Source organism: Nycticebus coucang, chromosome 1 (assembly GCF_027406575.1).
Source record: "Nycticebus coucang isolate mNycCou1 chromosome 1, mNycCou1.pri, whole genome shotgun sequence".
Classification (NCBI taxonomy): domain Eukaryota; kingdom Metazoa; phylum Chordata; class Mammalia; order Primates; family Lorisidae; genus Nycticebus; species Nycticebus coucang.
Window position 1 is genome coordinate 140,935,925 of NC_069780.1, and position 25,746 is coordinate 140,961,670.

The 25,746-nt window shown below is 41.5% G+C and overlaps 1 protein-coding gene across 2 annotated transcripts in view; it reads right to left on the bottom strand.

Annotated features, from left to right (window-relative positions):
- Positions 1 to 16,516, bottom strand: part of MAST4 (microtubule associated serine/threonine kinase family member 4) — a 442,299-nt gene extending 425,783 nt beyond the window's left edge. For both annotated transcript variants that reach the window (XM_053589500.1, XM_053589491.1), the window contains exon 1: positions 16,369 to 16,516. In XM_053589500.1, coding sequence (XP_053445475.1) covers positions 16,369 to 16,495 — 127 coding nt within the window. In that variant the 5' untranslated portion in view covers positions 16,496 to 16,516. The remainder of the gene's footprint in view (positions 1 to 16,368) is intronic.
- Between the last annotated feature and the right edge of the window lie 9,230 nt (positions 16,517 to 25,746).

Consider the following 25,746-nt stretch of genomic DNA (forward strand, 5'->3'; position numbering starts at 1 on the left):
AAAGACTTTATGAATCCTACTCAGTAACACTCCTTTGCACACCAAGATGCTTTGATCGATGAACCCAGATGTCACTGGCAGCCCTGAGACACTAAACATTTCTGACAGCTGCCCTACATCTAAACAGTTCTGACAAAGGCTGAGGAGGAATTAGGGACCGGGAGTTTTACAAAAGAAACAAAAAGCAGGGAAAAAATAAATTCCATATTGCAATCTAAGTAGAAATTTCCAGACAAGTCCAAATCTCCTAACATGTTCTCTATTTTCACAAGGAAACGTCTATATACATACTAATTCACATAATCGAGTATTTCCACATATATTTCCATGGGTTAGTTTCTAGTTCTATGCTGGGTCTATTCCAGTAAATTTCAAATTCTTCCTGCTCCTCCTCAATAACGTCTGTGTATGCTGCCTAACAAAGGTTTTTATCTTAAGAAATGCTTGTTAATACTGACCAATGAATAAGCAAAAAATCTACACTATAACCATAAAATATTCCTTCAAAAATACCACATGGCAGATCTCCAGTGCCTCCAAATGGCCCTAATTCTGGAATGAGAGGTCTCAGTCAGGCACTGTCTAGGCTGCTGTCTCCTCCTTTACTAAGAAAGTGATGCTCCCTCTAGCTGATTTCAAAGCAAAAGGATCTAGGAACTAACCCCATACCTGAATTAAATCTCAACAAATCTCTAAGTGCTTTACAAAATATAACAATGCCCTTGTTTTTAAGAAGAAATCAAAGGCAAGATTAACATCACGAATGCCTTAGCACTGCTTTAAAATTAATGGTAGGTGTGTGGCTGGAATTCTGCCTTTTCATTTCTGGTTTGTCATTTAGCCACTGACTACTTCTGAAAGCTCAGGCGACATTTAGTACCCTGGGCTCCCAGGTCAGGGCCTCATGGTTTATAGCGATGGTTTCAAAGAACTCAGCATTCCTTTCAATCCAGGTGTGCCTATGGGGAAATCAGTGGGCTGAGGTGGGGAAGGTAGTCATTTGGTTCCTCCAATCACCCTCCAGATGGTTCTCTCTCTAGCTTGAGAGCCTGAGAGCTTTCTTCTAGCCTGTCCATTACATGTAGCTACTCTCCCATTATCTGAATCCACAGAAAGCACTGTGACTACTGAAGGCCTCCTGATGTGGCACACGCACACAAATTTTCACACAGGCAGTCTGCCGCCTGTCAGATCCACTCAGAGTCATGTGCAAAGATGGTTCTGGCTCCAAAGTGACTAAGCAGCGAAAGGGGAAAAACCCACAAGAAAAGGGTGTGGAACTAATGCCCACGTGCAATACCTCTAAATTCCTGCCATTCACACCAGGCAGGCCTCTATGAGACAACACATCTGATAACACCTAGGTGCAGAACCATTCCAGCATTTACTGATAGGATGGCCAGATTGAGCAAACAAAAATACAGAAGCCTAAATATACCTGAATTCAAATAAATCTGAATATGTATGCTCCAAATGATGCATTAGACACATGTATACTTAAATTATTATTAGTTGTTTATGTGAATTGAAATGTAATTGAGTGTCCCATGTTTTATTTGGTATCTGTATTAGGACGCAAAGAAAACTTCTCAAAGAATTTTGAAACTGGTAAAAGGCATGATAGATAGCAAGTAATAGAAAGTAAAGTGATCTATCCTTAAAGAACAATGTAAGAGAGTGGCGCCTGTGGCTCAAAGGAGTAGGGTGCTGGCCCCATAAGCTGTAGGTGGCGGGTTCAAACCCAGCCCCTGCCAAAACCTGCAAAACACACACACACACACACACACACACACACACACACAATATAAGATGATATCAGGGAAGAGAGAGAGAAGAAGAAGAGTTAGCTAGAGTAGCACAAAAGTATTTGGAATGGAATTTGAATGTCAGAAAAGAGCTTTAAAGATTACGTGCTTTACAAATATTGAAGTTAAAAAAAAAAGATTACGTGCTTTATCTCTGTTTTTCCCACTTAACGAAGGGGAGGAAGTAACAACACTCATCATGTTGGGGGTGCACATGATGGGTTATTTCCCTCTATTTTTTATGTTTTTTATTTATATATATATATAAATATATGTCTTATATATAAAAATAAATATATAAAATATGTAATGATATATAATATGTATATACATATGTATGTGTGTATATATCACTACAGCTAAAAGCCAGCAAAATAAGTAAAAATGAAACAAACAAAATGCTTTGCACTGAGATTCTTAGCAACCAAGGCAAAGACAGAAACAGTGGGTTATTCAGCTCCCATTATTTAATCAAAGAAAGAATTCAAATTTATTAGACCAATCTAAACCCTTGTTTCTGAGCTCAGAGAAATCTATTTCAGAGATTTTAATCCAAGGTCAATAATATACATAATTATCACTGCTCTTCAGAGTAACTTACGACAGGCCTACTAGCCTTTCCTACATTATTGGGACACTAAACAAAAACCAAGAGTGCAGTGTGGTGCGGGTATGCACACTTGTAAACACAAATGAATGTCCCTGCCTGTTATTTAACATACGCACATGCCTTCATAGAGACCAGGAAACTGCATAATCTTTCTTAAAGTTAAATTTGGTGTAGCATTAATAATTTATAGTGAGCATCCTTTGTCTAAGTCAGTTTATGCTGCTACACAAAATACCTAAGACTAGGTTAATTTATAAAGAGCAGAAATTTATTTCTCACAGTTCTGGAGGTTAGAATTCAGCATTTGGTCTGACTAGGGCCTTCTTACTGCACCTTACATGGCAGAAGTTGGAAGGACAAGCACGCCAAACAGTGCTGCATGAAGCCTCTGTTAAAAAGGACCTTAGGCTCAGTGTCTGTAGCTCAGCGGCTAGGGCGCCAGCCACATACACTGGAGCTGGCGGGTTTGAATCCAGCCCGGGCCTGCCAAACAACAATGACAACTCCAACCAAAAAATAGCCAGGCGTTGTGGCAGGCACCTGTAGTCCCAGCTACTTGGGAGGCTGAGGCAAGAGAATCGCTTAAGCCCAAGAGTTGGAGGTTGCTGTGAGCTGTGACGCTACAGCACTCCACCCAGGGTGACATAGTGAGAGTCTATCTCAAATAAAATTAAAAATTAAAAAATAAAAAGGATCTTAATCCCATTAACAGGGAGCAGCCCCAGTAGCCTGGTCACCTCTTAAAGAACCGCTTCTAAATACATTCAAATTGGCAACACTTGATTGTAGAGGAGACTCACTGAGACCAAAACATGATTCCAGAAAGAAGAAAACCGGCATGTAAACGACATTATTCTCTCTTTCACAAGTTCTATCCTCTCCCCTCAGTGAGCAAGTCAGCCATGAGTTTAAATCAAGGAGTGGACTTACCCTCCACTCTTCCATCAGGCCCAGGTGACACAGGGGCCTGAGACAGCACTGTCAAAGAACAGAGAAATCACATGGCCGGGCAGACACAAGAAAATAAACTTCACCCTGACAATATGCGTAGATCAAGTACTTGAATGACAATGGAACATGACAATGACAAATGCAGGCTACCACCACTGAAGTCATTAATATATCAGAAACACTAATTTTTATAAATCTTTAAACTTCCCTGTTGGTGGCATTTGCATTTCTTCACCTATTCTTTTTCCTGTGGAGCTGACATGAAGTCAAGGATCAGTTTCCATCTGGGAAGTGAAAAAAAAAAATCTGCATCCAGTAGCTTTGACTGGCCACCAAAAATGGCTTCTAAGCAAGAGATGGATGACCTGGTGTGCTCAGTTTCAGAGGACAGTGAAGGGACACTCACAAGAGCTCCACTGGGGAACATATGTGCTCATCAATCGCATGAACGGGGTTTGGGGTGAAAGTTTAGAAAGTGAGTGGAGACTGACGTGGGACTAGATCTGGGCCTCAGATCTCCACTTTCCGTCCTTGCCCTTACACCCTGATGCAGCAGTATAAGATGCCAAGGTGCTGTCTCCACCCAGCCCAGTCACCTGCTCGCTACCTTTAAACCCCCTTCCGCTGAGTGCAAGGATCCCGTTCCCTTTCTGATCTACGTCTCCTCTAATCACAGCGGCATCACACCCTACTACCATGCCTCTGCTCTCCAGAGGATTGCTGTACAGTGCGATTCACAAATCTCAGCACATGAGCAGTTAGCGCCTCATGGGCACCACTGTGTAACTGCACTGCACTGCAGCTTGACTGTGTCCAATGAGAAAATGTCACCAGAAGAGCCAGTGACCTACACCCAGCTATATACTAGGGTTCCAAGGTGACATGAAATGGTAACACCCACCGTGGTCTTACCTTCCCCAACTTTATCTCCTCCTCCCCAATAACTGGAGGCCTGCTAAGTGTGAGATTCAATAGTTAATACCATTTTTCTGTTATTTCAATTAATATTTCATGCTCTTAATTGTAATATAACCAGTTCAACATTGTGGCTTCCTCATAGATACCATAGACGCACAGGGAGCCCAAACCTTTTCACCACTTACAAGCTGCGCATTTAAGGAATGAAGATGATAAGCCTGACACACGCATGCTTTTCAGAACCTAAAGGTGCACAGTGCATGAAGGATGGGAAAATCACGCTAAGCCACGCCCAGTCTATCAGGATGCAACAGACTTTCAGGGAAATAGTGGGGGTAAGAGGGAGACAGCCAACAGAAAGAAAACATGATTATGTCTCTTCAAAAATCTTAACACCTTAATAAAATGAAAAAAAAAAAACCCACCTAAAATCAAATTCCTATTCTAAAAGAAGTTTTAAGAATAACTTAAATTTTTATTATACAGATTCAATAAATTCATTTTTCCCTCAGGAAGGACCAAAGTCTATTATTTATAGACTTACACTAGAACACAGAATATAAGTGATGAGGGAGAAAATCTTAGCAGAACTTAATATTCTATACATATTTGGCTTGTTTCTTCATTAGTCTAATTGGTACACAGACCTTTCCTGAAAGTCTGTTTCATTCTGATAGAAATATATTTAAAATCATGCCAGCAATACCCTTCAATGACCAGCTGGCAATCTCTTCTTTGGAGTATATGAAAGAATTTCCCTTATTGGATTTGGTTTGCCACATCCAACACCCCCCGCTGAAGGTCAGGTGCGCAGATGATAATGGTTTAGTTGTGTCTCAGTATTTTCCTACCCGGGCAATCCTGAAATTCTGTCTCAACAGTGAGTTAAAGCCCAAGTCACCTTCTGTTCTGCAAAAGGTGCTTCAGAAATCTTAAGAGAAACAGGACCTCCTCTGGAAAACATCTCCTGAATGAACACTCAGGACCAAGTTTTAAGTCCTTCAAACCCTATCAGGCAGAGAACTGTCAGATCTCTGAAGAGCCACTTTTGCTGATTCCAGCACTCTCCGGAGCTCACTGTATACATCAAAGTGAACAGCCCAGACCCTCATCTGCATCTCCCTACCAAAGAAATGCATTTGAGTGTGGAGTCCTGTTTAGCCTCTTTCCTTTATTAACTCTCCAATCACACCTTGCAAAATGCCTGAAGGACAGATTTGGGTTTATGAGAGGCTGCCGCCTGGCTGTGAACAAGGTGGTGGCCACTTGGCATTTCCTAAGCACGAGGTGACCCTGGGCCTGAGAACCACCATGTGAGCCCGTTAGAGGGGCAATGGCTCATCAGTAGACCATCTGCATGGGAGATGAGCTACAGCAGAAGGCGCCCTGACAGAGCCACTGGGAGGCAGCATCTGCCACAGGAACGAGCTGACAGCTGTGTGTCCCATTAAGTCTTGGTCTCATGGGACTGTCCTACGCTGACAAGGAGAAACTGCAAACACAAAAGTACACCAAAATATTCTCTTTCTGTGTAGAACACCTAGACAGCAAACAAAATACTCAGGATATAAACTGACCTAGGTGCAGTGAAGACAGTACTCAGAGCAGGAGGATGCCTCTTTATTGCCTGGTGACTCAGGGAAACAGGGAGAGACATTCTCCAGCTTCATAAACTGTTGTTGATGAACTACACAATTTTGTAAGCTCTAGAACAGAACACTACACCAACTGAAAACAATCCCTGCCCCTGGTTATGTGCCTTCAGCATAGTGATTCGAAAGTATTATGGCTCAGTGAGTTGGGCGCCGGCCCCATATGCCAAGGGTGGCGGGTTCAAACCCAGCCCTGGCCAAACTGCAACAAAAAAATAGCCGGGCGTTGTGGCGGGTGCCTGTAGTCCCAGCTGCTCTGGAGGCTGAGGCAAGAGAATCGTGTAAGCCCAAGAGTTGGAGGTTGCTGTGAGCCGTGTGACACCACAGCACTCTACCAAGGGCGGTACAGTGAGACTCTGTCTCTACAAAAAAAAAAAAAAAAAAAAAAAAGAAACAGAAAACAAATAGAAGCAGGAGGTGTGAGTAAAGCCTCTGGTGTGATTTGTGGATTTGCACCCACCCCCCATCGCTGACCAAGAACTAAGAACTCAAACTGAGATCATCGCAAGAGAGTAGCATCTACACGAACTGTAAAGACCTTTGACCTTTAGACGTTTCTGAGAGTGCAAAATTTCAAAACACATTCATGCACCACATAGCATTTCAGTCAACTGACCACATGTAGCAGGGAAGTCCCATAAGCATATAATACTGTGTCTTTACTGTGCCTCTGCTGTGTTCAGTGAGGTTTAGGTACCTGCGTACCTACCACTGTTACAACTGCCTGCAGTGTTCAGTCCAGTCACGGGCTGCACAGTAGGAGCAGTGGGCCGTACCATCCGTGGGCCATACCATCCGGCCCAGGTATGCACAGCCTACACTATGTAGCCTTGTGTATATACACTCTATGATGTCCACACGATGACAAAATCCCCACCATGAAGTGACATGTGACCATATTAACATTTTACTCCACTATTAGGGGCTGGTTAAGTCAAACCCAGCCCAGCCATTACTCAGTCCCCAGCCCAACCACACACCCAAGTCCCAGCTTCTAGTCCTCCTTCCAAGTAACCCCTAGAAGAATCCCAGCATGGGCACTGAAGCCTCCTCTCATTCCCATACAGCTCAGCTCCACCCTCCCACCCCTCTCGTGAGTGACCCTCGTTCAGGCCTCTCTGTTATGTTCTGCAGGACCAAAACACCCAGCACATAAAACACCCTGGTATTTTGTACAAACACGTTGACAGGCTTCACTTTCAATTCACAATCTCAGAACTTAAAAACGGGCTGTTGATGTTACCAAGAAACCCTCCTGTTTACAGCTGCCTCCCTGTTCTTTAAGACTATTTCATATTTTCTTCTCTCCTCAATTCCTATTTAACCCCCCTACCCCCATCCAGGCTTCTCACTACGCACTGAGAAAAGTGAAGCCGCTAAATCTATTAAACAACCTGCTTTAAAAAAAAAAAAGCTAATTTTTTAAAATCAGTGGTATGGAAAGGGACACTTTGAAAATTAAACTTACTCTGCAGTAACCGTAGATACATTTATCCTCAGCTAACTCCTCTTTACCCAGTTTCCCCTCATGGTAACATCTTAAACTACAGCGCCCGCTCACAGCCAGGGTATCGACATGGATTCCGTCAAGGTGTAGGGCAGGTGCATGGACACAATGCTCTCTCAAGCTGCCCTTTGTCTCGCCTTGCCTACATTTCCCTCCCCAAACCTGGCAACCACCAATCTGTTCTACATTTCTATAACTCTGTCACATCAAGAATACATGTACACACAAGGTGACAAAAAATATATATAGATACATTTTAAGAAAGGAAAAAGTATATTAAAATTGTAATATACTGAAAACATTTATCTCATATATTATACCTCACATCTCTTGCAATTGCGGAATCAAATGTGATTTGAGCATTATAATTTTAATACAGTTTTTTCCATCTTAAAATGCGTACACATTTTTCGGTACCCTCTGTATAAATGGATCTCTCTACAGAACCTTGGGATTGACTCTTTGTCGCTCACGACTATTCTCTGGAGAGTCCCTCCTTTGTCTCGCTGAGTGGCGTTCCATGCAGAGATGGACCCGCGCTACCTGCCTTTGTGTCTGTCTTCTCCTCCTTCCTCCTGCTGGAGTGGAGAAAGAGTCCCTCCGCCCAGGAAAGGCCAACCCTCTAAAGTGTGCGCTGGATCCCCCACCCCATTCTCCAAATGCCTTCTTTAGTTATCTCTCTCATCAAAACCATCCTCAACACCTTTCAAACATCCTCTGTGACTCACACACCAAGATGGCTCTGACCCCTCATGTCCTTCCAAATCACAGCTTTCATTTCTAATCCCTTTCACAGCACAACTTCTCAAATGAGCCATCTCTACTTCTGTCTGTTGTCCCGGGTAACTTCAGGTGTCAATCTGACTGAACTGATGTCCACACAGCCAGTGAGCACTATTTCTGGGCATGTATGGGAGGGTGTGGACTAGAAGAGAAGACCCACCCTCCATGTGGGCAGGCACCGTCCAGAACAGAACAGCCAGAAGGAGGGGGATGCTCTGCCTGCTCTCCCCCTTCCAGAGCAGGACACCTTTTCTCTTGCCCTTGGACATTAGGCTGTAGGTTCTTTGGCCTTTGACTCCGGCACTTGCATCAGCCAGGGCTCTCAGGCCTTGGGCCTCAGACGGGTGCTGCAATGTCAGTTTCCCTGGCTTTCAGGCTTTTGGACTTCAACTGAACCACACTCCCAGCTTTCCTGATTCCCGCATTTGCAGACAGCTGTCATGGGACTTCACTTTATAATCACGTGAGCCAATTCTCCATCGTAAATGACCTTTAATATGTAACACACACAAACACGCCCCCTCCTGGTTCTGTGCCTCTGGAGAACCTTCATCTATCCACACACAAGCCCTCCCTAATTCCTTCATTACCATTACCTCTTCACTCACTCCACTCTCCTTCCACGAGCACCTCACTACTCTCCCCAAGATCACCCACTGGCTATATTGTCCCATCCAATGATACTTCCCTGTCCTTATCTCACTGTCTCAGATGCAGCCAATATATAGTTTGCCAACCTTTCCTTCTATGAATATGCGTCTTTCCACTTCTGTAGTTCCTCAGCCCTTCTTGACATCCCTATTTAGCGTATTTCATAGGCATTTCAAATTCAACACACTTAAAACAGAATTAATCACATCCTATGTTCTTCCTAAGATCTATTTCTCTCCCAGTCTTCCCTGATGACTTAGTAAGTGCCATGCTCCTCCTGATTCTTGTGTAGTGAGACTCTGGGGCAGCACACCGAGCACCCCACATCCCAGCCTCGCACTCAGCTGTGACCATGTGACTAGACCTTTCCAAAATGGATAAGAGCCAGTCTCTTCCAGTCAAAAGGATTTCTCCTATCTCTTTCCACCCCTGTCAACCAGAAACACAGTATCTCCGGGCCATTAAGAATAACAAAACCGGGCGGCGCCTGTGGCTCAGTGAGTAGGGCGCCAGCCCCATATGCCGAGGGTGGCGGGTTCAGGCCCAGCCCCGGCCAAACTGCAGCCAAAAAATGGCCGGGCGTTGTGGCGGGCGCCTGTAGTCCCAGCCGCTTGGGAGGCTGAGGCAGGAGAATCACGTAAGCCCGAGAGTTGGAGGTTGCTGTGAGCCATGTGACGCCACGGCACTCTACCTGAGGGCGGTACAGTGAGACTCGGTCTCTACAAAAAAAAAAAAAAGAATAACAAAACCGGGGCAGTGCCTGTGGCTCAAAGGAGTAGGGCACCAGCCCCATATGCCAGAAGTGGTGGGTTCAAACCCAGCCCCGGCCAAAAACTGCAAAAAAAAAAAAATAGTAATAATAACAAAACCAGGCCAAGTGCTGTGGCCTCACGCCTATAATCCTAGCACTCTGAGAGGCTGAGGCTGGGGAAATCACCTGAACTCAGGAATTCGAGACCAGCCTGAGCAAGAGCAAGACTCTGTCTCTACTAAAAATAGAAAAACTAGCTGGGTGCTATGGCAGGCACCATAGTAGTCCCAGTTACTTGGGAGGCTAAGGTAGGAAGATCATTTGAGCCCAAGAGTTTGAGATTGTTGTGAGCTATGATGCTATAGCACTCGACGCCAGGGCAATTCGGTGAGATTCTTTGTCTTCAAATAAATAAATAACAAAACCAGAAGACAGAAACAATGTGTGTCCCTGAATCACCACAGGAAGGAGCTGCCTACTAACCAAAAATATTTACTCTGAACAGTTACATGAGCAAGAAATAAAGCCATTAATAGTTTGCTTGTCATAGCAAGCAACATTATCCTAATATACACCATTTTTATATAGACATTCTTTTAATGGTATTATTAAACTGAAATCTGGAGTGTACAGGAGAGTTTAAACTGTATTTAGGTGCAATATTTACTAAATACCAAGGCTACCCATAAAATAGCCATACTTTATGTAAATTGGGTTTCATCTGAATTCTTTCCATTCTTGTCCACTAAGCTCAGGCAGCTTTTAGAATGAGAAACCCACTGAATGCTACATAGTACTCAAACCTAATGACTTCCAGGTTAATTTTTTAATTTTTTTTTAAAGACACGGGATCTGGCTCTGTCAACCAGGCTGGAGTGGCACAACCACAGCTCACTGCAGCCTCAATCTCCTAGGGTGGAGTGTTACTCCTGCCTCAACCTGCCAAGTAGCTGGGACCACAGGTATGAGCCCTCACACCAGGCTAATGCTTTTTTCTTTTCTTCTTCTTCTTCTTTTTTTTTTTTTTTAAGAGACAAGGGTCTCACTATGTTGCCCAGGCTGATCTTGAACTGGCCTCAAGCAATCCTCCTGCCTCAGCTTCTTGATTGCCAGTTTACTTTTAAATGAAACAATATTTTCTAGGATTGTAGTTTGTTTTTCCTTTCCCTTGTCAAGTAAAATTCACTCAAAAATGCTTTTAAATTTTTCAGATGTTACTCCAAATTGATTTCCATAGTCCAAAAAAGAAAACTCTTAACTTTTTTCCCAAGATAGAACATCATGATTCCAACCGTTTCAGAGATTTTAGTTTATATTGTCTACAAAGCTGTTTTCTTATTACGTGCATGTTATACACATATATAGATTCCTCTTTCTTTTGCATTTCAAACAACCCAGGCTTTTGAAAACCGCAACTCTCTTGCTGAGGAAAAGAAGCCTTCAATTTCTGACTGCTAAGGCTGCAACACACATCACAGTTGTGCAATGCAGGACAAGGATTTGGGGCATTCATTTGCATATCAAGAAGCCAGGATTCAAAATCCTGAGGTTCTGTCCCTCACTCCACAGCTTCCTCACTGTGAGCTGTCAGGCACGTTACCAACATATCCATGCCAGAATTACGGGTCTGTATAATGATGAGAATAATGCCCCTCTCTTCCTCATTAGGGGGCTCAAAGCTCAGTCAATGTTTACACGATGCTTTTAGGCACCCATTTAGCAAGCTGTGGCCCAGGAAGACAGAAACCACCACCAGTTCTCCCCCCAACCCCTGCCCAAAAGAAATCCAAGCATTGGAAGCTCTGTGTCTACTGTCAGGGGTCCTCAAACTACGGGCCGTGGGCCACATGAGGCGGTGTGATTGCATTCATTTGGTTTTTTTTTACTTCAAAATAAGATAATGTGCAGTGTGCATAGGGATTTGTTCATAGTTTGTTTTTTTTTTTAAACTATAGTCCGGCCCTCCAACAGTCTGAGGGACAGTGAACTTGGCCCCCTGTTCAAAAAGGTTGAGGACCCCTGGTAAATGCTGGCCCTGGAAAAAAAGGCACCGGTTATTTTTCCCTTTTAATATCCCTTCATGTTTCAAAATTTTAGTTACTGAGGAAAACGTGAAAATTTCACTCATGAGCATCTTTACATGGCAAAATTATGGGCTTTTTTTCTTTTTTTCCCTAATAGTGCTCTGTATTTTCTAAATTACCCATACTAGCCTGTGATCCTAGCACTCTGGAGGCTGAGGCAAGTGGATTACTTGACCTCAGGAGTTCAAGACGAGTCTGAGTAAGAGCAAGACCCCCATCTCTATTAAAAACAGAAAAGCCAGAGGGGCATAGTGGCAGGTGCCTGTAGTCCCAGCTACTCCAGAGGCTGAGATAAGACGATCACTTGGGCCTAAGAGTTTGAGGCTGCTGTGAGCTATGATGCCACAGCACTCAACCCAAGGCACAGAGTGAGACTGTTGCCAAAAAAAGAGAGACACACACACACACATACAAACACATACATTATCCTACACAGGATCAGGACCACCACAGCATCACTAAGGGACAGAAATGTTTCAGTTCCATTGTAATCTCAGAGCACCACTACTGTGTATGTGGGTCTGTCACTGACTAAAACATTGTCATGTGTCACATGTCTGTGTCTGCATCCTGTCTCAGTGTCAAGATGGACTTGAGTCTAGGCTTGACCATGTGACTTGCTGTCGCCAGCGGAGAATTAGTAGAAGGGACACCAACAGAGGCTGGCAATGTGCCTGCGCAGGTGCACCTGCTCTTATGCGTCTGCCTTCTGCAGGAGGAGACAACACAGTGGGGAGCTGCTGGTCTGCGAGAAGGCAGGCTTGTAGAGCAGATCTGGACCCCAACTGCATTGCAGAATCGCGCCCAGTGGATTCCAGACAAGGCATCAAATCTGACTACAGCCACATGAACAAGAAATACTTGCACTCTGCCACTGAGATTTTTGTGTTTATATAATTGGTCACTGGCTGATATGACCACTGAATGCAAAAAGCTTGGGAGCAAAAACTGTCTCCCGGATTGAATCGCAAGGTCTAAAAAAGGCCACCGCATTCTTCATGTGCCCATTTATAAAGGGAGCCTACTCAACCATCATCCCAGTTTGAGAAAATTCCTTAGCAGAGAGTTGTTTTCCTCTCTCTCGTTAAATACAGATGTTCCTTGTCTCACAATGGGGTTATGACCCAATAAATCCATCTTATGTCAAAAATATCATAAGCAAAAAATGTACTTAATACCTCCAAAAAACTCATCATAAAGTAAAACAAAAAATATTCTAAATTGTACTATAGTTAAGTTGAGGGCCATCTGTATACAGTTATTTAATTACAACACAGTAAGTCAGAAGAACCATGAGAGACTATGGAGGTCATTCAACAACAGAATTTCTCATTAAAAGTATATTGTGGCTTGGCACCTGTAGCTCAAACGGCTAAGGCACAAGCCACATACACCAGAGCTGGCGGGTTTAAGTCCAGCCCAGGCCTGCCAAACAACAATGACAATTACAACCAAGAAATGGCCGGGCCTTGTGGCGAGCATCTGTAGTCCCAGCTGCTTGGGAGATTGAGGCAAGACAATGGCTTAAGCCCAGGAGTTGGAGGTTGCTGTGAGCTGTAATGCCACAGGACTCTACCCAGGGAGACAGCTCGAGGCTCTGTCTCAAAAAAAAAAAAAAGTATATTGTGAGCCTCTTTCAATGTTAAGACTTTTTTTTTTTTTGCAGTTTTTGGCCTGGGCTGGGTTTGAACCCGCCACCTCCGGCTTTTTTTACAATGTAAGTTTTAGTATTTACAATTGTTTTCCATTTTCTGTGTATATGATGTTTAATCAATACTCTTTTGCTAGCTAGATGATATGCAATTTTAATTATTATAAATGGTATGCGCTAAATATAACTAGGATTAATTCTCTATACATAACTATTTTAAAGTTTTTAATATGTATCAATTGCCTAGTTTTACTTTATTTTTATAATTAAGGCACTGTGAGTCCCAAAGATTGAGTCAGCCCCAGATTCCAACTGAGTAAAAATTTTCCAACCTAGGATTCACTCCAATTAGTTCTGCTAGAATTAAGAGTTTATTAAAAACCTTTGGGAGCAACATAGCAGCTGTGAGCCTGGACTCTGGAGCCATAACACCTGGGTTCAAATCCTGGCTTTGCTGGTTTTGAGCACCATGACATTGTTTGTGTTACTCAACCTGCCTCGTATCTATAGAATGGGGATAAGAGTGTCTCCTTTATGGGCATGCAGAGATGTGAAGATTAAACAGGTAAGTGCAATCCCCTGAAAACAGTGTCTGCCAGTTTTAATGTAAGTAATCTTTTAATGTTAGCTGTCATTAATATGAGAGAAAATAAATAGATTACAGATCCTCCTCTCAAAGAGCTAAAAATTTATTGACACTTACCAGAGATCATTGGGTGGCAAAATTTTCAAACTATAAAGTTAGCTTTCCCTTCATAAAATCTTTAAGTAGAATGCTGCCAAACAAAGATTCTTGAATTAAAATAAAGTTAAGCAATGGGAAGGTGATTAACAGACTTTATCAGGCACAGGCCTCTGATGACAAAATCAGTTTGATTTAAATTTAGCAACAGGGTATGCTTCAAGGTGAGAGCACAAGTGATTATTTACAATTGCCTAAAAGTAGTGGAAACCATGTTTTCTTAAAGATCAGGAATGATGTTGTCTTCTCTCTGCTCTAAAACGTGAAACTAGCCCAATACCAGCACAGTACCTGCATAAAGTAGAAATCCAGTTGATAAGGGCACCAAACTGATTTTCATGAGCCCAAGTTCCCCATCAACTCCAACCAACCCTCCCCAGATGCAATTAGTTATGCATACAATATTAATAGTAGCTATCTATCACTGGGTTAAGTGCTCCCTCAGCTAGGATATTGATCTAACAAGACCAATTAAGAATGTTTTCTCATATTCTAATGTAACTTTCAAGGAACTATTTTCAAAAGCTGGCTGATGTTTCAAAATCCAAAAATGGATTTTTTTTAGATTGTACTCAGGACTATGAATCATTTAAAAAAATTATCTGACCAAAGATTATTAACAAAAATAACTATATAGCAAACTAACAAAATTGCTAGATATGTTAAGATTATGAAAATGAGAGTCAAGTCCAGCTATTTATTTCTAAAGGTAAAGGCCAAATTCCATACTTCAAGTCATATATCTGCATCAAGAGCTATACCCTTCTATAAGCTTTAAGTAAAATGCTTTAGCAAAAATGGAAAGAACAATTGCTGCCCCATTAGTCAAAAATAGTTCAATCAAAGTATGTAAATGTCCTAAGTGAAATTAATAAACAAGAGTGGTGAGTGTTTTTACCTTTAAGATTTCATTTTCCTACCTATAAGAGTTAGAATAAATAATCTTTAGGGTCTCCACTTAAAAAAGAAAATAGTCTGCATCAATAAAGCAAAGCAAAGAAAAACATCCTAATAAACATTAGAAGAATGTCAGTAAAACACAATTGAAAACATTTGCCTAAACTCAGTGAAGTATAGCAATTTTCTTATTAATTTCTTCCCCTTGGCCTCCCTCTGTCCCAGAAGTGCACCACTCTGGGTCAAATGGGACCCTACTGGTCATGTTTCAGAAGCATTTCTATTTCCCCAATTTCATCCCCCAAAAGGTCAAAATCCATAATTCTCCCCATCCCCCAAAATGTGAGTAATTTAACTTATTTTCCAGACCATATTTGAACTGGCAGACAAAACTGTCATATGGAAAGAAAACTTTGTTTGGGGGCTTAAAAAAAGTAAAATACCCTGAAAATAAATCTAGAGGAAAAAGCACTCAGATGAAACAAAAATCTAACTTACCTTTAGGGACTTAAATAACATAAACTTTTAAATGGTGAATTATTTTTTTAAAAGCCATGCTTTAACTTATCTTAATTTTGCCATTGTGCAAATCAACAAAAATAATTTGTAGACTTTCTAGATTTGAAAATGGTGAGAATGTAAAATACAATTTTATAAAGCAGTTTTAAACTTTAAGTAATTGACAAATAATTGTACATATTCATAGGGTACAAAGTGATGTTTTCATAATACATAATCTGATCAGGGTAATTAGCATATCCGTCATCCACCATTTATCATTTCTTTGTGTTGGGAACATTCAATACCCTTGTAACTATTTGAAATTATATGTCATTGGTAACTATAGTCATACTACAATGGTATGGAACACTGGCTATTGATACACTTACAACCTGTATGAATCTTAAAAACATCACATGGAACAGAAGCAGCCAACCACTGGATGGTTCCATTAATATGAATTATTAAGAAGATATGTTTAATCTAAAGTGACTGAAAGTAGACCTATGGCTGGGGCCAAGGATTAGCTGTGGGAATAGGGGTGGAGGGTGGGTTGACTAGGAAGAGAACAGGGAAGGTTTTATATCTTGATTGTAGGGGAAGTTAAACTGGGGTATAAATTTGCCAAAATCCATCCACATATGTACCCTTCAAACAGGGACAATTTATTGTAAATAAATTATGTTTCAATAAAGTTTACTAATAAAACCCTCAATTTAAGTGGATGTGATTTTACCACATGGCCTGCACAGAGGCAGCTGCATTCTCAAGCCGGCTGATTTCCACACATGGAGCTCTACAGCCATCCAGGACCCTAGTAAAAGAAGAGCAATTCCTTCTCTTACACCAGCCACCCTCGACTCACCAGTCAGGGCTCCTCCCAGGCTCCCTCGCCGCATCTGTCTCCCATCCTCACTCAGCTGTCTTTTATACTTCAGCGATTTCCCGGGGCCAGAAGCCACATCTGGGTTGCTGCATTTCCGAAACGGCATGGGTGGAGGGGATAATATGTGGTCGAGCTGCAGAGAGAAGAAGAATGGCATCATTTGCAGGGGACAGGAAACACAGCCCAGAAGGAAATACCAACTACTCACACTTTCCTCCTGTCTTTCCCTTCTCTCAACCCCTTTCTCCCAAACTGCTTTTAATTTAGCTAAAGAATTTGGGGACTCCACGATTGTGTTTTCCATCTGAAAGGGTCTGGCCTGCTGAAAATCTCAATAGCAGTGTTTTTCAAGCTATGGGTCACAACATACTGGTCGGTCACGAGATCAAGTTTAGTAGACTATGAATAGTATTTTTTAATGCAATAGAACAGAAATGATCACAGTCCAATGAAGAAAGTATGGTTTCATGAAATTTTTGATTCAGTTTTATGTATGTATGTCCCGGGTCACTATATAAAACATGTTTCTGTGGGCTATGGTTACCCCCCCCCCAAATTGAAGAATATCACTCTAGAGAGAAGCTGCTGGATCACTTCTCTAGTTACGTACAAAAGAAAATTCACAGATTGCTCACAGATATAGGTACAGAAGGGAAATTTCTAAGCACCATAGCCCTCAATGGAAATCAATACATTCCTACAACACTTTATAGCTTTTTAAAAGAAAACCTGTCATAAGAACCAGAGAAACCACAGTCACTTCAAGAGGCAGCTTTCTGTAAAAGGAATCCCTTGTGTCACGACACTTATTTCAAGATCTGCTCTGCTTCTGTAAGAAAGCCTCTTACACTTGCATAGTGTAATACCTTCTAAAAAGTCCACCTTCAGATAGTACGTATGAATATGTGTGCAGACGGTTAAGGACAATATACGCATACACATATGTCCATATAGCTATTAAGGACCAAAAAAGTAAAAACATACTCAGACCCATGAAAATCCCAACCGCCACATAAAAGGTCCAAATTCATAGAACTTTAAGAACAGAAAAGACGTGGGTAACACTGCTCAAAGCCAGGCATTTTAAGGGCTGTTTTACTGAGACTTGTTTCTATGAGAAAAGAGGTGGACATTTGGTTATACCTGTTTGAATTTTTTTTTTTTTTTTTTTTTTTTTTTCAATTAAGACTACCACACAGCTTGGCACCTGTGGCTCAAGCGGCTAAGGCACCAGCCACATACACCTGAGCTGGCGGGTTCGAATCCAGCCCGGACCTGCCAAACAACAATGATGGCTGCAACCAAAAAATAGCCGGGCACTGTGGCGGGCGCCTGTAGTCCCAGCTACTTGGGAGGCAGAACAGGAGACTCGCTTGAGCCCAGGAGTTGGAGGTTGCTGTGAGCTGTGATGTCATGGCACTCTACCCAGGGTGACAGCTTGAGGCTCTGTCTCAAAAAAAAGACTACCACAGATGTATTTATAAGAAACGGAAATTTGGAGTCTAGGTCATCCACATATCATTCATAGCAGCATATTCAAAATAATAACATACACAAAAATGTGACCCTGCTTATGAGTAACCCCTTCCAAGTTAGTTGATGGAACAGACCTCATTGGCTCAGCCGTTCAGAGATGTCAATTTATCCCCAAACTCAACTGTATTCATTAGGAACACAAGATAGCTGAGTTTCAAGCACTTTTCTGAGTACAATCTCAAATGCATTACCAGGCAGTAACTTAAGGAGAGACCCTTGAAGAAGTAGCTGCCATCCACTCCAGGATCAAAGCCAAGTCAATAGGGAAAAGGGATTCCTAAGTGCATGTTAAAAGAAAAAAAAAAAAAAAAAGCAGCCCTTTCAAATAAGGAGTTATACTGATAACATGATACCTGTTGAGACTGCTATGCATGACATCAGTGTCCTACCTAGGAAGGGCTTAAAGGAGAAGTTTCTGTCTAGCCTCAGACATTTTGCCCTTCAACCTCATGGACGATGATCGTAAGCCAGGAAACATACATAGTTACACGTGGCTACCAGAAAACGCAGTATCCAGTCACTGGTCCATCTGTAGTCAGATCACACAATCTAGAGGTTATTTTTCCCTCCTTCTTGGCTCCATCTTATGCCCTTACCCCATTTTTTTCCCCTTTTCCTGCCAATTTAATTTTAGTTTGGAATTTTTTAGGAAAAAGTTTTCAACCACAGAAAAGTTGTATGAATACCACAATGATGACCCATATTCCCTTTACCGTTGCTGAGTAACCTTTTCCCACAGGCTTTAGCTCTCTCTCCACACACTCCCGCACACGAGTGTTAGTTGTAAACTTTATCTTTGCCTCTAAGTACTTCGACATGCCGGTAAGAACAAGGATATTCTCTTAAGTTCTCCTATCCTACGTTCTGTGTATTCTCAAATCTTTTGTGATCAAGGTGAAGTATAAATACTAGGGAAAGATAGAAAATGAGGTTACAACATACAGACTTTTATAAAATTCTGTTCTTTGATAGGGGAAAATTGCAGCCACAAGGTGGCAATATGCCACAGACATTCAACAAAATATCCCACATATCATTGTATACAGTTATGATTTAATAAAAAAAAAAAAAAAGAAAAAAAAAATAAATGGAATCTACTTGAAGCAAATACCTTTGGGAATTCTAGACTAGTTGTGAAATTTGCATTTTTAAATAAAAATTTAAGTAAGAAATAAAAAAAAAAAAATATCCCACAATAGCTATTAGTCCTAGCAAATCCACCAGGCATGAGTGTCTACCCCTCAAAGTCAACCAAGCGAGTTAGGGTCCCTCCTACTTAGTTATTTCCTCTTAATTACCAGTGGCAGCTGCATAAAATATAAATATTTATTGCTTAAGGTTCATCAGCTTCTGCTACTTATTTTTCACCTGAAGTTAAATTTTTCAGCTTGTAGAATTACAATTAATTACTCTGGGGGAAGAATGTTATATCACAAATTAACAGAGAGTAGAAAAACAAGCAGAAGAAAGAAGACGATTCCCAAATAGGACTTATGTGATTTTCTTCCATATTTCTGAAAAAGCCATAAAAGACATGAAACAAATGTGAAAGAAAGAAGGAAATCAAGGGGAAAATGTAGGAAAAGGAAAAAAATCTATTTCACCACATATCAAATATATACAGCCACAAGCTATTAGTCCACATGCCAGAGATTTTCATCAGAACCACAGCCCCAAGAGAACTGTAGTGAGGCTGGGCACATTGAGGCAGAGAACTGTTAGGGCTGCAAATGTTCCAGCACACCATGAGTAGAAAAACCTATAAGCATAGTGCAATGTTCCAAGATCCCATTTCCTTCTTCACATCAAATCACACTCCCCACAGGGCTCGCTCTCTAAATGGATCATTTTTTCAAATTTGCTCTGTTGTCAGCGGCTTTACTATTCTTTCTACAATTAGTCAAACTTTCTCAAAAGGGTGCACTACAGCCCTGCAATTTTTCATTTTTTGTCCTCATTTGAACACTTGTGATCCCTTTAAAAACATTTCATCACACCCTAGAGCTTATTACAGTAGACATCAAACATGTCACTTTGGACTTTGTCCTTTAAATGATTTCAATTTAATGTTTTCCAGCTTTTCCCTACTCCCCAAGTCTTCATACTATAAGGAGTTTAACTAAAGACAGAGGTTGTCTTGGAACTTTCACTGAAGTTCCAAGGTCATCAGTCTGAGCCTTGGCTTTATTATATTTGCTTCATGCAACTCTAATTTCCCTCACTAAGGAGACAGTGGACTCCCAGAGGGGTTGAGCCTACTGCCCCTGTCACCCAGTCGTGGAGTATCCTGGATTAAAACATACTCTTCGGAAATACACCCTAACCTCATTTTAACCAATAGCAAAATATTCATTTCTGGTGACTGGACTTGATAAAAACTGCCTATGTTAGTTCCGACAACTCCCTTTGGTTCCTAGAAGAGCCACAGAAGGGTGTGAAAGGTGCACGTGGATATTACTGAATTTACAGGTGAGACGGAGAGGGGCGCAGCAGACCCCCCACCTCTTACCAGCACACAAAACATGTGCACATCTTAAAGGACAAAAGGTGTATAACCTAAGTAAGTCTGATGCAGATTTGGGGGAAGGTTTCCAAAATTATCAGTCCCACAGATCACCAGAACTCTACACCTATACTTTCTACATTTATCATCCTCACCACTGCATGCTGTTTTACAGTTATCAGACTGAGAGAAACAGAAGGTTGTATCACAGTTATACTGTGGCTTCTGAAGTAATAACATGAAAGTGAATTAAAAGGATATAGTTAATAACAATGTATTATATTCTAGAAAATTAGTATGAATGTAGATTTTAAGTGTTCTCACCACAAAAAGTAATGCATGTTAATTAGCTTGATCTAGCCACTCCATTAAAAATACATATTTCTTAGTGTGTGTCACACTTTATGGGGGCAAGACATGATTGCAAGAGGGACTTTACCTAACAATTGCAATCAGTGTAACTGGCTTATTGTACCCTCAATGAATCCCCAACAATAAAAAAAAAAAAAATACATATTTCAAGGCATCATATCTACATGATATATATAATTTTTGTCAATTAAAAATGTATCTAAAAAAGTATAAGGCAAATCATGAGGCTCAATCAAATCTTTTTTTTTTTTTTTTTTTTTTTTTTTTTGAGACAGAGCCTCAAGCTGTCACCCTGGGTCGAATGCCGTGGAATTTCAGCTCACAGCAACCTCCGACACCTGGGCTCAAGCAAGTCTCCTGCATCTGCCTCCCAAGTAGCTGGGATTTCAGGCATCTGCCACAACACCTGGCTATTTTTTGGTTGCAGCCATCATTGTTGTTTGGCGAGCCTGGGCTGGATTTGAACTCGCCAGCTCAGGTGTATGTGGCTGGCGCCTTAGCTGCTTGAGCCAGAGGCGCCGAGCCTCAGTCAAATCTTGTTTAGTGTCTTTGCCATCACTGTCACCACTAATGTCTCCAAACATGAACCACAGGTTTTTCTAAGGTTGTAGTCAAACATTTATGTCATCTGTCCCTCTCTAAAAGGCACATTATATCAGCAACACTAAACTTTCAGCCTTCTTAACTGACAGTTTGCTCCAACCTCATGCTTCACGTGCAAGCGTGCTAGTTCTCTAATTCGTAATTTCTAAATATTAACAATGATCATATGAACAGAAAGAGAAGGATTTTTCTAAATTCAGTAAACGGCAACTCCTTTTTTCTAGCTATTCAGCTCACAAACCTTACAGGCAACCTGAACTTCTCTTTCTCACTCCATATCCAACTAGCAAATCATTTGCTTAACCCCCCAAATACATCCAAGAATCCAATTACTGCACCACTTCTAGCACCACCACCCTTGTCCCTACCATGCCTATCTCTCTTGCAATAGCCTCCCAAAAGGTCCCTGTCCTCCCAGCCTAGTCTCAGCACCGCAGTCAGTGACCCTTCTAAAAAGAAGCCGGACTGCCCAAGTGTTCCGCTGGAGTCGTTGACCTTAGCCTACAAGGTCTACCTCTACTCCTACCTCTCTGATCCCAGCTGCTGCCACACCCCCAATCCCCTTCTGTCTTTCACAGGACCTTGGAGGCCCCAGGCATCTTCCCACACAGCGCCTCACGTTTACCTTTTCTTCTATCTGTGACACCCTCCAGGTATTAGCTACCCAGTCCCCCCTGTCCTCCTGGTCTCTATTCATCCCAGGAAGCCCTCTGTGACTGCTTCTGCAAAGTAGCACAACCACTACTTAATTCCATTTCTATACTTTTTCTCTGTGGCATCTGTGAGATTTTAGGTACTTGTCTCCTGCTGTTCCTTCTCTGCTACAATGTAAGTTACAAGAAATTATGTAGTAGCCTGTTTTGCTCAATGTTCCACCTCTAGGACAGTGCTGACTACATAAAGGAACCCTTTAAATATTTGTGCAAAGAACAAATGACTTACAAATCTCTGGTATTTAGTTAAAAATATAACAGGAAAAAATAGGGAACACAGGCCACAAAGGGCTTTTATTGTTGGAAGAAAAAGAATAAAATGACAATGTTTCTCAAGGTGAACCGCTAAAGTGAGTTTCTAATATTTCGACAAAACTGAATACAATATTTCATATGTGAAAAAGACCCTTAGTTATGGCAAACCATATCTTTTCAAAGAATCGTTTCTATATACCGAACTAACATGCTAATTTTTGAATGCAGTGATCTCTGAAGGTGATTCCTAAATAATGAATTATCCGACTTTTTCACTGTATCCCTGCTAGCGCATGCACCTGCCCATCAATCCAACCTTTTCCTACCCCATTCCCGCCTGCTGTAATTCCAAATTCATTCCCAAGCTGTGGCACATGCATTTTAAAGACCCATCCAGAATGCATGTGCCCTAAGGCCAAAGTTCATTAGTTCAAAGTGATCACCAATGTCTTCTACATACATTAACAGAGGGCTCACCCATAAAGTCCCTTTTATGTTTCAAAAAGAGACTGATTAGTACCACAGATTATGAAGACATTGTTCAGTGATTCTGTTTCTTGATATTAAATACTCCAAAAAATACATGAATAATCACAGAATGGGACAATTTATAATCCAATTAACTGCTACCTTTCCCTCATCCACACTTTCCAATGAAGAATCAAACTGGCAACCTGAAATGACTATATTTCAAAATTGGATTTTAGTTACTTTTAAACCAAAGCCTAAAATCAATATTTTAAAAATTGACAGAATAGGCTTCTACAGTTAAGACAGTCATTATTAGATTCAAACTAATTCCAGAGTGGTTAGGAGCTCAGACCTCAGACTAGAGCCAACTTACCATCCTAATTAAGATACTTAACTATTTCTGCGCCTGTTTCTTCATCCAGAAAATGTCAATAACAATAGCATCGATTTCCCAAGGTGGTGGTGAGGACTGCATGTTCATATATGTAAAGCATGTAAAACAGTGCACTGTAAATGTCCACTGTGGTTACCATTACCCATGCGCAGTCACCTCATTTGTCACCTGGGCAAACATCTCTGCATGCATATGATCATTGTTTTGCAAGATTAAACTGATTACAACTTTACTGAGGTTTGGGTTTGTTTTTATAGCTAACGTAAGAATTTAATCAAAATTGCTTTAAAATTATTTCAAAAAAATAATTATTTCAGACTGTAATGCACAGAGCCTTCGTTCAGACTGTAATGCACAGAGCCCCAATGCCCATGTGATGGGCATTTTCGGCAGGAGGCAGAGCAGCACAGGAGGTGAGGAGCCAACCCCATCTGAACTGTCAGCAGCAGAATCCCAAGGCCAGGCTCTGGGCAAGCTACTTCTCTCTGAAGTTGGGACCGCAGACGGGGAGAGAATGCAGAGAGATAACCTGTGAAGGGGCTCGCGCAGCCCTGCACTCAACAGCCAGTCATATTGTTAACTGTCACCACCATCCTAGGCTCAGCCCGTCTCCCCTTCCTAAGCCTGGTAACTGTGACAGCCTGCCGTTCTCTACTGACCTGGCCCCCCTGAGTGGCACCTCTCTGAACCTCTTACCTCCTCTCTATACCACTCAAAGAATATAGAAAGAGAAATATGCATCACTCTCTGCACTACCTAAGGCATATGCAAGGCGGCTTCTCTGGTCTCCCAAAATCTAACTGTAGATTGAGTCAGATCACAGACAGCACTACAGTCTCAGACCACAGTGTACTGGGGCCCATTTAACTGATTTTGCTGACACTCATTTTGGATGATGCCATCCAGAATGCTTTCTTCCCTTTAATGATAATGTCAGAAATGGCCCTATAAATCCTGCCACTCTGTTCCATAAATGTGCAAGGAAGTGGGGCCTATATTACACAGTGCCTTCCTTATCAAGACTCATCTCTTTTTAAAGATTTGCATTAAGCAACTAGGTGCCTGGCATCACTCGGGGCTTAGCAGTCAGGAAAATGGCAAAGAACAAAACAGATGAAAATCCCTGCCCGTGGGAAGCTTCACTCAAGTTGGCGAGACAGACACCTGAGGCATATTTTTTCAGTTCACTTCACTGGAACTAGTAGTACTCCTGCTGGGTTATGTATTGTCTGCTTTCATCCTGGGAACCCCATGAACCACATAACCAGTCCTGTTTCTCTACTTCAATCAGCAGAAATCCCCAGGCAAAGTTTGCAGCCCATCACTCGCAAGCGTGGCAAGTCCCATCTCTAATCAAGACCTCATGGACCCATCTGTTGTACTATCCTTTGTCCATATTTCAAAAACCTTACCCTCTACATCGGCACTTCTCAACTTGCGGGGATTTTTGCCCCCCAACCCAGGCCCCAGGGTACATGTGGCAATGTGTAGAACCATTTTTGTTTGTTACAACTTAGGATGGGGAGTTGCTGCTAGTACCTACTGGTAGAGGCCAGGGATGCTATGAAATAGCCTCCAGTGCATAGAGCAGCATCCACACAGGGAATTCTCCAGCCCAAATGTCAGTGACACCACTGGTAAGAACCGTGGCTTTGGGCTTACTTTCCTTTTTGCCTATCTTCGCCTATTTCTAAGTTACTCCTCTTGCTGAGCTACATGTTGCTCTTTTGAGAACAAGAGGAGGGGCGGAAAAAGAGCAGAGATAGAATCTTAGCAAAAATCATTTGTGTCAACAAGAGTTGGTAAGCAAATAATTTCCTGAGCAACATTAATTTAACCATAACTATATAGCTATTTATCACAATTCATTTTCTCAATGAAACACCCATGTTGTAAAAAAAAAAAAAATATGCACAGAAATATGTCTTTAAGCTGGAAGATTTACTAGATACCAATATCGCTTTCCATCTTTGGTTTTGTAATTAATTCTTTGAATCAAACTTCAATTAGCAATATAAAAAGTGTTTTAGAACATCCTAAGATACATTATTAGATCAAACCACAGTGGCATTCACCTAAACACAGCTGTACTTCTAGATCCATTTCTTAAGAGAATTGATTTTCTTTGTTCTCTTCTAAGAGAAATATGTAAATTAGCACTTTGATACCACTATCTCACTTTTGTCTGTCAACTCAACTTCAAGAAAGCCAATTCCTTTGCTTATAAACATCTTCTCACACACACACAAACACACACATCCACCATCAGCAATACAATATCATCACAGCCCCAAGGACCGAGGACCACACAGCACACGTTTACTTACAACTGCCTGTGATATGCACACTAAGCAATAAATTCCATAGTCTAAAGATATAAAACAATAAAGCTAATATTACTTCACGGTTTTTAAAAACATAACATTTTATAGTTTTCAGACAACGAATCACTTCTCAAAATTTAGAAACAATGACACTGGGAAAACACAGAAAATAGACTAATTCGACTA